Source organism: Nylanderia fulva, unplaced genomic scaffold, assembly GCF_048542155.1.
Source record: "Nylanderia fulva isolate GAGA-0341 unplaced genomic scaffold, ASM4854215v1 Scaffold4, whole genome shotgun sequence".
Classification (NCBI taxonomy): Eukaryota; Metazoa; Arthropoda; class Insecta; order Hymenoptera; family Formicidae; genus Nylanderia; species Nylanderia fulva.
In genome coordinates this window covers 3326945-3340021 of record NW_028190476.1, presented here as the reverse complement: position 1 = coordinate 3340021, position 13077 = coordinate 3326945, and the positions used below count along the sequence as shown (strand labels likewise).

Genomic DNA, 13077 nt, shown 5'->3' with positions numbered 1-13077 from the left:
CTACGAATCCGTCGCCCTGATGAGGAACTCGAAGAATGTAGGCGCACCGAGCTTCGACTCGCTCCTGCCCCTCTGCATGCATCCGAAAATGAAATAAATTTCGCGAAGTGCATTCGAGAGTGCGAGATAAGATCTAAAGGTCGCTCGGAAGCTGGTCGCCTCCGCGAGGCAGCCTTTGAAAATTTCTCAAGTGTCCGTGACGTTTCATTCGTCGGTCGCGACACGAGGAAGCGAGTAAACGAGGAGAGACGCGAACGAGGAGGAGGTAGAGAGATCGAACGCCGTCGCGATCGAGAGAAAGAGAAAGAGAGAGAGAGAGAAGACGGAGACGGCGAAAATATAACCAAAGAGAGACGAAAATAGTTACCCTGCGGGCGACGCAGGGACGTATATATATATATATATATATATATATATATATATATATATATATACATACATATACATATATATATATATATAACCAGGTTGAAGATGCAAGAGCAGACGAGAAAATTTTGACAGAGTAGGAACGGAATTAGGAGAGACGGATTATAAATTTTTATTCAATTTTTCATTATTCAAGTTAAAAATATTTTTGAACTAAAAACTAGGAGACAAAAGTATATGACAAACCTAAATATATAAATATATATTCAAAAAAAAGGCCAACTTATCGAGCAATATTTTAAATGTTGTATCCAATTAAAATTTATTCCATAAACAATATATTAAAATTACAGAAAAACCTTTCATATAAACGTTTCAACCGCACGCGGTCTTCCCCAGTATAACATTTGTTAAGTACTTTATAATTCTTACAAAAAAATAAATCATAATATTCTTAAAATTACTAATAGTTTGTTACTTCGAGTCGAGAATTTATACGAAATTTATGCGTGTTGCAATTTGTCATATTTAATTTATAAAAGTATTCGCCGTGATGTGATCTTATATGATGTTAGTCGGATCTCGTAAATTATTTCTTTGTTTTTAAGCGAGAAATTTTTAATATCCATATAGGCGTTTATGTCGCCTCTTCTCACAGTTTTAACACAGTTTTTTTGAAAAAAATTGAACATATTATAAAAAGAGAAAACCAACAGTCTAACAGGACACCATAAATAGAGATGGTATTTATTTTAAAGCTTTTAAATAATAAATTTTAGGTAGATGTATATATTATTTATAACAATAATAACCAAAACTTTTGAAATATATATTTTTTGTTTAAAACTACTCTCAAGTTTATTTGAATAATTATACAGGTCTGCAGTTATATATTGGATTATTTAACAATTAAGTAAAATTTCTTTTATGAGGTATATTTATATTAAAACTTTTATAAATAGTAAATTTTAAATAAATATTATTAACAACGATAACAGATTTTGATTAGAATATATTTTTTGTTTAAAAGTATTGCAAAGTTTATTTAAAGTAAAGGGTTGCAGTTTTTAAATAAATATAAAATAAAAAATGTTAAATGTAGTTTTAATATTTAATTAAATAAAATTGAAAAAAAATTTAACCCGTATACATATATAGATTCTTGAAGAAGCTATAAGAGCCAGGCAGGGCCCCCTCTAGCTACGTCCCTGTGGGCGACGACGGAGACATTGGCGAGGTGAGGCGCGGGCGCGGGGGCGCGTGGATTTCTCTCGCGGTCCCTGTAGCGCATGCGCGCGTCTCGATCTGCCGCGCGCTGTCACTTTCTCACCGCGTGGCGGCCGTATCGTTCCGTCTCGCTCGAGAGCGGCGCGCGTCAAGCGACGTTGTCTGAAACTTTTCGGCCGGACAGTTGGCAGCGTTGCGTAGAAAAGAAATAAATAATCAAAGCGACCATGAAGTGACAAATAAAGTCGGGATAGAGAGAACAATGCTCGCGCGTACGACGACGGCAAGGTGGATACTCGGAGTCGCGCACTTGTAGCGTGCAACGAGCCTTCGCATCGTCCCCATCCGTAAGGATCGCTCGTGTTCCCCGGGTGCCCCGTGTGTGCTGTGCGTGTGTGCCTCGCGGCGTGAACGCGCCGCGCACCGCTGCTCCGCCACCGCCACCGCCGCCGCAGCGCAGCACCAGCCGGAGAGGCGCGCTACGCGCTCGCCGTCACCGCGAGGGTGATCCACTCGGGATACTTGGCTTCCTCGCGCACGGGACCCGACGTCGCGCGACGATCCCGTGTAGCTTCCAGTGCCGGGTACGTTCCGTCAGAGACGGTGTCTTGAGTTGGCGAACCCAAACCGAGACGGTCCTCGTATCCAGGTGGTGTGGTGCGAGCCTCGCAGCATCCTAGTTGAGGGATCATCCTAGCGAGGATACAAGGAAGGACGTCGTCAGTGACGTTTCGTTGCGTTTCAGCGATGTTCAGAGCCTCGGGAGAGTCGCTCGGTGCCGTCTGGTGAACTTTCTTGCCGCGCAGCCGACTACTCCAGGTCGACCTGGTTAACCTATCATCTTTGCCGCACGCCGGAAAGCGCGTCGCGGACGCGGACTAGTGCCAGTGGCCATGCCTCTTATCTTCCCACTGTTTAGCTGCAGTAGCAACAGCGAGGTTTGACACACTCGGTCGTTCGCGCACGCGATACGCTCCAGCCATGAAAACGGAAAAGAAACCCAACGAGCCCAGCTGTTGTCCACCTACCACGGTTGTCAAGGATGAGCCTGACACCGATCCGGTTAAGATTAAGGACGAGGGTACAGGTGGTACGAACGATGATACGACTGGGGAGGATACTGCGGAGTGTCCAAGGGACTCCTGTCTCGATCCATCCAAGTTCGAAGGCGAAAGCCAATGCAGTTCAATGTCCGTCGAGAATCCGAATACCAATGGTAATCAGTCGATCCTGACTTCGATTAAACAAGAAGGAGATCCTAACAATCCCACCGATGAGCTACCTGGTACAATGTCAAGTTATTTCTGGAATTTTTATAATCTGCGAGCCTTTTGTTGTGTTACCATACATTTTCTTCTCCCTTCGCTCATGTACTCTAATTAGATGAATCAAATTATTCTCTTTGCTGTAGATTATAATGGAAATATATATTTTTACAGCAGACAGCATTCAACCGCTCGTTAGTAATGTTGTGGGTAAACAGATGGGAACTAATGCGAGCAGTGGCGAGGCTCAGTATATGCAACAGCAGAGCCAGATTTTTGTATTTTCCACGCAGTTAGCAAATACAGGTGCAGATGCAGTAATGAGAGGCGAATATCATTCGATCATCGCTTATCATTGCGCACAGCCAGCCACTAAAAAATATTTGGAGGTATATATGATGCGCAACATTGAATTTATTTTAATAATACTTTTTATATCAATTCTTTATTACATACACGAGCAATTCATCGCAAAAGTTGCATTTTTAATTGTAAAAATTTTGCACAATTTATTGAAACAGTAATAGCATTTATATGCATTATTAATATTTTTATACTTTAATTTGTCACGGCTATTTATTTATTCAGTTGGTTATTTCGGCAAAAATATTTTATACAGTGTTATTTTTAGTAATACGCTTTTTTTCGTATACAATTTATTATTAATTATTTATATCATTAATATTTATCGTTTTTATTCTTTTAGAAACATCCAAATAAAGTAAGTCATTTTCGCCAAAATCCTGCTCAATGGTTAAATAATCTTGCTATGATGAAACAGAAAGGCCATCAGGGAAATGCGAATAATACTTTCCCGACTGAACAACCCCCGGATTTACCAGCACTAGATCCAAATGCTCCACAATTTTGGAACGAACAGCCCAACTTGCGAAACATAAACGGTGGAAATTCCCTCGGTAATACCGAACCATCATTGGATGATGGAAATTTAGACGTGCCTTGCCTTGTGCCGAATTCACCTGGTAATTCAGGTAATTTTTATTACATTTGTTAACTTGTCCTTATTCATTATTTATATGAGATTTAATGCAACGTACATGTTTTGTTTTCTTTGCAGCCAATCCTCAACCTGCTAATAATGCTACCATGGGCCACAGTCCAAATTTGTTAGGTGGCACAACGAGTCCAGGCCCAGGAGGTTTGCAACCATCGCTTCAGGGTGTCAAAGTTCCAGACGAAAATTTAACACCGAGACAAAGGCAGCACAGAGAAGTTCAACTGGCGACCTTGCGAAAAATGCAGCTCATGTTGTTTAAGGATGAACAATCTGGCAACGCTTTGGCGGACACGACGCAAGGAACGGCGGTGTCGTGTCCTACCGCGAATGTTCCTCCTGTTGGTCCAGTACAAAATCAATGTTCTCCATCTATGGATTGGCACAAGTTGCAGCATCAATTTCTCGATGGCAAGAATAAAGTACGTCTCTCCTCCTAGTGCGCGATAACTCGATGTATACGCTAGATTATGGAATATCTGTAACATAAATATTATTACAGGGGGTTGGTAATCCAGGCGCGGTACCGTTGCGCGGTGCAAACATGGTCGGGGTACCGCGAAGTCAAGGTCCACCACCTCCCTATCATCAAACGACACGATCCGCCAGTGTACCGATTGCGATTCAAAGCCCAAATCCGTCGTCGCCCAATAATCCGACCAGCAATCTGTCGCTACCGTCACCGCGCGCGAGTTCTGCTTTGAATTCGCCGGCAGATTGTAACAGACAGTTCCAGCTGGGTAATCAGAGGACCAGCCATCTGCCTGGACAAAGTCCGACGAGTCAGGATTCTCCGAATCCGGTTGTCACGGCAGCCGTCTCGACAACACGATTGAATCATAGCAATCCAGGAACACCGGTTTCTCATTCTCATATCGCCGCTCTTAGTCCTAGCGGTACTACTGCTCAAAAGGACACTAACCTCGATTTCCCTCCCAATCAACAGCCAAATGGTAAGTAATAGAAGGTTAAGAGGTAGAGGTAGAAGTAGAGGTAGAGGTAGAGGTAGAGGTAGAGGTAGAGGTAGAGGTAGAGGTAGAGGTAGAGGTAGAGGTAGAGGTAGAGGTAGAGGTAGAGGTAGAGGTAGAGGTAGAAATAGAAGTACGTTTCTTTTTTTTTCTTTTTTTCCACAAATTCATTATGTTGCGCACAGTTTTGTAAATTTTATAGTTTCTAAATTAGATTTGTTCTTTTCTCGATTTAGTGGATGGTGGTATGTTTTGCCGAACGTTACAATCCTTAGCTCAACAGAAGCAGCATACCGGAAACGTTAATGCAGCTGTGAAAGAAGCAAATTTGATGCCGGTACCGAGTCCTCTTCAACTTCAATATCTCAACACGTTTGAGGGACAGGAACTGACTATTCAAAAACAACCCAATACAAGTCTGAAGGACGGCAATTCTTCTACGTAAGTATCTCCCTGTTTCTCTCTTCTATTCCTTCATTTACTTTTGAACTTTGTGTTCAAAAGTAAATGAAAGAATAGAGGAGAGTTTCACACTAACTCTTTAGTGTGAAATTATATTTCGATTAATAATCCTATAATTCGTATAATTATATATATGATATTCTTTTTTCTGTCGGCAACACAGGAACACGGGAAATTCGTCAGAGATGCCCAATAGAATGTTGGCGGGAAATCTGGATAACAACAATCAATTCCCTACTAGATCAGAGGGCGCGAGTCCGGTACAGATGGACAGTATGAATCGAGGCTTTACGGGTTCTCTGCACAGTCCTCACACGCCGCATACGCCGCACACTCCGGGTAGTGCTGCGCCGCATACTCCGGTGGATCCCGCGAAAGCAGGCAAATCCAGCGCGAGTGCACAAAATAGTCCGACGCCGCATAATACCAGCATACCCGACAGTATGGGTCCTCCGCGAACAGTGCCGGCATCGCCCACCATGAAACCCGACACCTCACCGCCATGCGTGAAAGACGTTCAACAGCAACAGCAATTGCAGCAACAGCAGCAGCAACAACAACAGCAGCAGCAACAACAACAGCAGCAGCAACAACAACAACAACAACAGCAGCAGCAGCAGCAGCAGCAACAGTCTACAGTGGTGAATACAACAAACAATTCTGTTACCACAACGATAGTGCCGTTGACTGGCGCTAATCCCGGCGGTAACGCCTCGTTCGCTTGCGGCAGACCATCTATAAACGTGAGTCAACCATCCGACAATGTGCCTCTCAATCCTAACAACATAGTCGGCGGTCGACTCGGTGGCTTGAACACCATGAACACGAATCATTTCGATCCGATAACATCTCTAGCGCAAATGAGCCAGCAGCTAACGAATACGGCGACAAGCAACTCTCTGGGCAACGAGCCCATGCACTCTGGCAATGCTGGCATGATGCCGTTCGGTAATCCGCACGCCGCCGGGATGCACATGATGCAGATGGGCGGTGAGATGAACGGAAGCTGTCACATGGGTGCGAGCAGCGGCGAGCCCGGTGGCGGCGAGGTCGGCGGGATGTGCATGGGTCTAGCAGGTCCGCCAACCAGCTATAGCCCCACCACTTCGCACACGGGCAGCCCCGGCGGAATTCCCAGCAAAATGGGAGGCCACTCGATGATGGGTGGTCACGGAATGATGGGCGGCCATTCGGGTACCGGCGGCCCGGTCGGTGGCGCATATCCCGGAGGCGATCCAGGCCACGCGCCCCCACCGAGACTAATGACCGGCCACGGAATCGCCGGGCCGAGTCCGTACAACGGCGCGAGCGTTCAGGTAAAGCCGAACGCGCCCAACACCATCCAGTACTTGCCAGCCAGGCCGAATCCCGGTCACCCGCCACCCCGTGGCCCGCCGAGTCTAGAATTCCTTCAGCGATTCACCAATCCGTTATCCAATATGGAGTCCAAGATGGGCGGGTCGCCTTCCATGAACCTACAACAGTACTTCCCGAACGGCTGTGTGCCGAACAACATGGGTGGTCCACACGGTGGTATGCCGTCCAGCATGAATACCACCGGGATCCCTGGTATGGGCGGCTCGCCCAGGATGGACGGTCAGTCTATGAACACTTCCGGCGCTATACACCCGTCCATGAGACCGGTCGGCAACATGCGACCCCAGTCGAATCTGATGCGGATGCAGCACATGGTAGGCGGCGGCGTCTTCCCGGGCGGCTCCATGGATCCCGACAAAGTCTTCCCGCCTGACATGGTCTCGCAGAATCTGCCGAACCAGCCGAATCCGGCGGGCATGTACGGCGTGTCCGGCAACAAGGCTAACCCGATGGGACTGGGACCGCCCGAAGCCACTCAGCCGTTACCGCCGAGCATGGGCGGCGCGACCAGCAACTTTAAGAACAATCCTTTCGGTAGTGGACCAAGCATGTCCGATCCGAATTACGCTCAACAGTTTCACAACTTCCAGCAACAGCTTTACGCCACCGGTACCAGAGGCAGCGGGCCGCCGCATCCTAATTTGCATCCGCCGCCAAACTCGCACTCGCATCAGCAGTTTTTCATGCCGAAGTAGAGGAAAAAAGAGAAGAGAAACAAGAAAAACTGTCCGATGTCGATTGATCCATATCGCGACGACGATTTTACGGTGGCCTTTCAGCGTGTCCCTCTCTTTTTCCTCTCTTTCGCTCTCTTTCTATCTTTCATCTATCAGGGAGATGTTTCTATTATAATCACGCAAATTAATTCTGGAAGTGTAAACTGTGCTATATAGATTATTGCGATCTTGTGTAAAGGACAGAGAGAAATAATGATAGTTATCGATGAGCAGAAGCTATCTTCGAGAGTAATCTTATATGACTGGCACGCGACGACAATTTTAAGTTTTATTCTTCATTTGCTATTACGGCATTATTTTACATATTGTATTATGTCAAGATATTTTTCTTTTCTTCTCTTTTTTTTAATTTGTGGATCACGATAACGAGTCGCGTGTCTCTATAAAAATATGTTATTCCGATACATCTTTGATGGTATCGTTTTATCACACCGAAACTTCCCAGGTCTATCTGTAAATTGTAAACGTTATTAATGGAAGTGTGGAGTACTCGCGTTCGTGTAAATACCGATGTACAATCCGATAGTTTTTTTTTACTTTTTCTTTTTTTTTAATATATATATATATATATATAAGTCGTTATAGTTCATCGATCGAGGAGCATTGTTAGATTAAGAAATGCGTTACTGTAACTAGAGTGTAAAAAGAAAAAGAAAGAGAGAGGAAGAAAACAAGCGAGATTTCCTCTCTTTTCTTCACGTCGTTTCGTTTTTAACAGTTTGTTCAAGAGTAAAGTAACAATTGTGCGTACGGTAGGACGAGCGAGAGAATTCTGGTACACCGGTGCCGCGTAATTCATCCTTCCTTTATCACTAAAATACTTAAATACAGTCAAACAAGCTCAAATTTATTATTGTACATATATACCATATACATATTATACATATTATATATATATATATATATATATACACATACATATATATATATACACCTGTTGCAACATAATCCTTCAATATCGCCCGTCCCTTACGCTCCTTCATCGATTCTCCTTTATGACCAACTCTGTGCATAATCATGACCCGTTTCCCCCTTCCCCCTTATCTGTAGCTTACGACATAAGAAGTAATTGAACTAAGAACAATTATGTTGTTGATGAATGATTTTTATTATAAATGAAAAATAAAGATATTTACAAGAAGTCAGTACGATATTTGATCGATAATCGTTTTAGAATTAACGACCAGTTTCGGAGTTTGCGACAAATTCACGAAAATGCGACTGATTTGAAATAAAAAAGGAAAATCTAATTTCTCTTTCTCTCGAGGAATAAGCACAGACTACTTTTTCCTTTCAATTTACTCGAATCTGTGATAGTCGAAGCAAAAAGAACGTATCCTTCCCTCTCCATTTCTCTTTCGAAAATAAAAAATCCGTGAACATATCTGTTATGTTTGGAAAGTTCTTTATATACATATAATATTACATTTCACGACATTGTATTCATTTAATCTGAATAAAATTACGCATAGATAAAATTAGACATGAAAAAATGAGAGAGAAAGAGAGACGAGGGAATGAAAAGAGAAAAAGTTAGATTCCTTTCGCCAGCTTGAGCAATACAAAGCAGAGTGACACATTGACATATTTTACGTTTGTGATAAAAAGTAATGGGAAATCTTAGAGAACACTGCGGCGACGGGACTTGCGCAGAGCGTTAAACATCATCTATTACATAGGAGTTAAGATCTTTTTCTACGTCACATATTTAGCTTGTAAAACGAGCTGTGTATAATTTCTTCTATAGATTCATGTTGGAATTATCAATCTTGTATTTCACTCTAGCAAAACATACTACTTGCGCCCAAGTGTGTCTGTCGTAAATTCTGCTAATCGTCAGACGATCATCAACGATTATACCCGCGCAAATAGGAGACCTAACATTTTGCTTCCCTAGGATCAACGAGAAGCTAATGAGCTCAATTATATAAATGTAAAGCTTATTGTTAGTCGACTCCTTTGTAATAAGTCACGTATTATCGGCCACTTTATATATCCAAAGGTGCATACTAAATTACTAAAATCTTGTTGCGTTGTGTATATTTCTTAGTTGCCGAGAACTGGTTGCGTCTCTTTCGAGTCTCCTGTTAACCTGTAAAACAAAAAAAGTCACACATCGAATGAGAAGCGTGCTCGCGCTTCTTAGAAATTCGTTAAGTCGACGCTAATCTCTACTCGATGTCTTTACGCGATATATCAAGATATAATCGCAATAAAAGCAAGCTTATACTTTAAGTCTTAAGGATCTGGGATTATACATTATTTAGCAAAACTCATCACATTGTATGCTGTCTGCAACTGATCATCATAATCAATTTTATACCCGAAACCCAAGTCAAACCTGTCCTTCTGTACAGCCTTTCATTGGTTGGATGTGCCTGAATCGCGTCGATCATCTCCGTTTCTGTAAATAGGTTTTATGCCTTATATAATAAATGTTTTTTTTATAATTCTATATTTAATTTAACAATGGGAAAGCATTGTGCTGTGTCAATATAGTATTGAAATAACATTTCAAGTAACATATATTTTGCATTGCATTACCGCTATTAATTACCTTGACCGTTGCGCTTCCGACGACGTGGTACTTCCGTTCGTACTAAAAAAAAAAAAAAATAGAAATTCATAGTAATATTTTACAGGAAACTTGCAATCGCACATATTAGTTACCTGTTTTTCGCTGATGCAAAATCATCCCATTCGCTAAGATCATATTTAGATAAATCGCCATCCTCTTCTTCCTCCTCTTCTTCCTCTTCATCCTCCTATAATTTATCAGATACCAATCAAACACCCGAAGCATTTTTACTTTACTTAAGTATTCGTAATTGAAGAGTGTAATTTATCTGTTTTCCATATTACACTGTTCAATTCACATCGCTTTGAAGTTACGTTTACATTTTCTTCTTGTTCCTCTTCGTCCGCTTCGTCTCTCTCTTCTTTATCTCTAGATTTACTACGCGACGGGCTACTGTACTTGGAATCTTTAGAATCGTCGTCGGAATTCTTGTCAAGTTTCCGTTTTTTCTTGCGTCGTCCAAACTCGTCGTATTCGTCATCCTCGTCCCGCCTCTCCTTGTATTCAACGATTCCTCGGTCGTTATACCCACCTCCGTATCCCGTGCGTTCCTCTATCTCACCGAACTTTGGGGCATTGCACATGTTGCACTGCTGCCGACGAGCCCAGTTGACGTTGCCACACTTGCTACATTGCCAATCATCCGCGCTGCAATAAAGCTTTTGTTAACTTTGTTTGCTTAATTATCACATATATATGGCTGTAATCTTTGCATATACATACAAGATTTAAATGTAAAACAATATATAAGTTTATTCCAAAAGTATGATACACATTTGCATATTATTGATGCATACTATACAGGAGGTTCCACTTATTGTATCACCCGTTAATGGAAAATTCCTGAGATTATTTAGATTTTTTCTCAGCAAAAATTCATCATTTTTTGCATGTTACCAATTTTTACAATCATTTAAGTAAGCTTTAAATTAAAATTCTATTAAACTCTGAAATTAACTACAAAATTTAGTTTTGTTAATATTTTATTTCGACAAGGCTTAGTTTGCGAAAAAGCCTTTCTTTTCAATCGCTTATAACTCGAATAATAATTAGTTCCTCGACATTTTCGCTAAGGAAAACTCAACTCCAAATCACATCAGAAATCTCCCATTAATGGATGATACAGTAAGTCTTGGGACACTCTGTATATGCATATTATTAGAATTTGATAAATAAGATATATAATATACAGATGGAAATGTCGATTTTGCTTTTTGAAGGGTTTGTCCTTGTTTTATTCCATTTTTTATAGTAGTTATTATTTGTATTTGTCAACAAAGAAACTTGTAAATTCTTTTATATTATTCTGGTAAAAATTAATTGCAAGTGATAAGAAATATACCAAAGATGGCATTACCTAAAGAGACCTCTGCTTTTTTCCGCAGCTGCTTTTCCAATTTCTTGACCCAATTTTTTCTTCTTCGGACATTCACTTCTGTCTGTAAGAAAAGATGTTAAATATTGTTAAAAGATTGTAAAATAAAATGTTTACACTTACAATTAGTGTATACGTTAAAGTGGCTATAATGAAATAACAATGTTTACATTCTTTCCATTTATTTAACATGCAAACAGCATTTTATGTCTATATAGTATACGAACCAATATAATTACACAATATAGCTAAAAAAAAAAAAAAACAACCCTTTCATGATCAACATAACAGTAACATTTCCACTTTGCATACCTTTTCCACAACGATTGCAGGAATTTCGTCTGGCAAAATTAACATTGGCACATCTGGAAGAAAAAAAATAACAAAATTTTCCAATTCAATCACATGTATCGGTCCATTAAAATAATTACGCGGGCTAACGTAAAGTCGGAATAATGGAAGTCGGTGCTAACGTACTGAGAGTCAGGACAGACCCAGTCTCCGTCGTTGATGCTCCGCTGATTCTCGTCGTCCACTTTGCCATCCATCTCGCGACCGTTCTCTCGTGATTCGCCGATTATATTCTATTCCCTGCTCTTTCTCTCCCTCTCTCTCTCTCCCTCGAGCTCCGTTTCGCGAAGGTCTAACCTTTGAAGTTAAACGTTCCACGAAGATCTACGTACACCAATCACCTCGCTATACCTGCTCCGAGAGTCCTCGTCGAATTAGCTGTGCTTACGTTCGCCGTGAGTGTCGCATCTCCCTGGCGAGGCGGCAGGAACTCGAGATCCCTATCCGGAGGAAATTGTGACGAATGGCATCGGAACGTTCAGAGCGGCGACGAGGCAAGTCCGACTCGGACGAACGCGCCGTGATATCTGATCACGCACGCACGAGAGGTACGCAGCAGCAATGCCGACATTTCTCGCGAATTCCCTACGTGCACATCACATCTTCCCCGGATTCCGCGAATAACGTGTCGTCGAAATTCATATATTTTTTCCCTTTTTATTCCGCGAAGAATAAATGGATAATGACGAAGAGGGTTCCTCGACCGAGAATTTCAAGCGAGAAATATTGTATTTTGCACGCATTGTTTATTGTTTATGACATTTGCATTGAAATGTTGCGCCGTTTGTTCAGTGGACGGTGATAGGCGGATCTATTTGGACGTCATTCGGGCGGTTTCCAATACGAGAGGAATATTCTTCTGTCAGTTTCCTCTCTTTTAGTTTTATATCCTCATAGTTATGATTTATTTTCACCAGGAAAAATAAGGCGACGCACGATTAGAAACGGGAGAATATGAAATAAAGCGAGAGAAATTGCAGGTAAAGACGATGACAAAATACCCCCGCTTTGACCAAAGTAATTTATTTTGTCTCATTAAAAACTTAGACGTTGGAATGCGACTTCTACACGTGTGAGACGGGTATAATATGTAAAACTACACGCTACGATCCCAGGTAGCAAGCTGACGTCATTAAACGTCAAAATGACGTCAGCTTGCTACCTGGGATATTTATAACTATATATGCTTCTTTTTTTATATATATATAAGATTCCTCACTGTCAACGCAAATATATATACATATACATATATATTAATTATGTATAAGTATATATATTGTATATAATGTATGTGATATAGAATAATAGCGGCTTATAGTGTGTTTCACAGCAATAATTAAACTTCCTATGCGC

The 13077-nt window shown here is 41.6% G+C and overlaps 2 protein-coding genes across 9 annotated transcripts; one reads left to right on the top strand and one right to left on the bottom strand.

Annotated features, from left to right (window-relative positions):
* Positions 1–76: 76 nt before the first annotated feature.
* On the top strand, positions 77–9662 carry lgs (BCL9 domain-containing protein legless). Of its 6 annotated transcripts, XM_085486010.1 has the most exons (9): positions 77–1112; positions 1528–2881; positions 3036–3250; positions 3568–3582; positions 3643–3853; positions 3940–4298; positions 4379–4829; positions 5081–5285; positions 5470–9662. In XM_085486010.1, exons 2-9 carry the CDS (start codon positions 2578–2580, stop codon positions 7376–7378), a joined length of 3669 nt encoding a protein of 1222 aa, XP_085342136.1. In that variant the 5' UTR covers positions 77–1112; positions 1528–2577; the 3' UTR covers positions 7379–9662. The 6 variants fall into 6 exon arrangements, with proteins under 6 accessions (XP_085342136.1, XP_085342134.1, XP_085342137.1 ...); XM_085486008.1 differs by having other exon boundaries at positions 3039–3250; positions 3568–3853; XM_085486011.1 differs by lacking the exon at positions 3568–3582.
* LOC114937956 (uncharacterized) lies at positions 9450–12430 on the bottom strand. Of its 3 annotated transcripts, XM_085486013.1 has the most exons (8): positions 11851–12430; positions 11686–11738; positions 11356–11437; positions 10319–10646; positions 10091–10185; positions 9978–10019; positions 9762–9824; positions 9450–9512 (listed from the first exon to the last, which is right to left on the bottom strand). In XM_085486013.1, exons 1-7 carry the CDS (start codon positions 11919–11921, stop codon positions 9782–9784), a joined length of 714 nt encoding a protein of 237 aa, XP_085342139.1. In that variant the 5' UTR covers positions 11922–12430; the 3' UTR covers positions 9450–9512; positions 9762–9781. The 3 variants fall into 3 exon arrangements, with proteins under 3 accessions (XP_085342139.1, XP_085342138.1, XP_085342140.1); XM_085486012.1 differs by lacking the exon at positions 9450–9512 and having other exon boundaries at positions 9715–9824; positions 11851–12429; XM_085486014.1 differs by lacking the exon at positions 9450–9512 and having other exon boundaries at positions 9796–9824; positions 9965–10019.
* Positions 12431–13077: the final 647 nt, after the last annotated feature.

Bases quoted from the DNA above. Each gene is read 5' to 3' on its own strand.
- LOC114937956 (XM_085486013.1), bottom strand. From the start codon at position 11,921: ATGGATGGCAAAGTGGACGACGAGAATCAGCGGAGCATCAACGACGGA. The intron at 10,647-11,355 runs GTAATGCCATCT...GCTTTATTGCAG, and splicing joins AAAAGCAGAGGTCTCTTTAG to CGCGGATGATTGGCAATGTA. The intron at 10,020-10,090 runs GTAACTAATATG...TTTTTTTTTTAG, and splicing joins TTTGCATCAGCGAAAAACAG to TACGAACGGAAGTACCACGT.
- lgs (XM_029311626.2), top strand. From the start codon at position 2,578: ATGAAAACGGAAAAGAAACCCAACGAGCCCAGCTGTTGTCCACCTACC. The intron at 4,299-4,378 runs GTACGTCTCTCC...ATATTATTACAG, and splicing joins TTCTCGATGGCAAGAATAAA to GGGGTTGGTAATCCAGGCGC. The intron at 4,830-5,080 runs GTAAGTAATAGA...TTCTCGATTTAG, and splicing joins TCCCAATCAACAGCCAAATG to TGGATGGTGGTATGTTTTGC.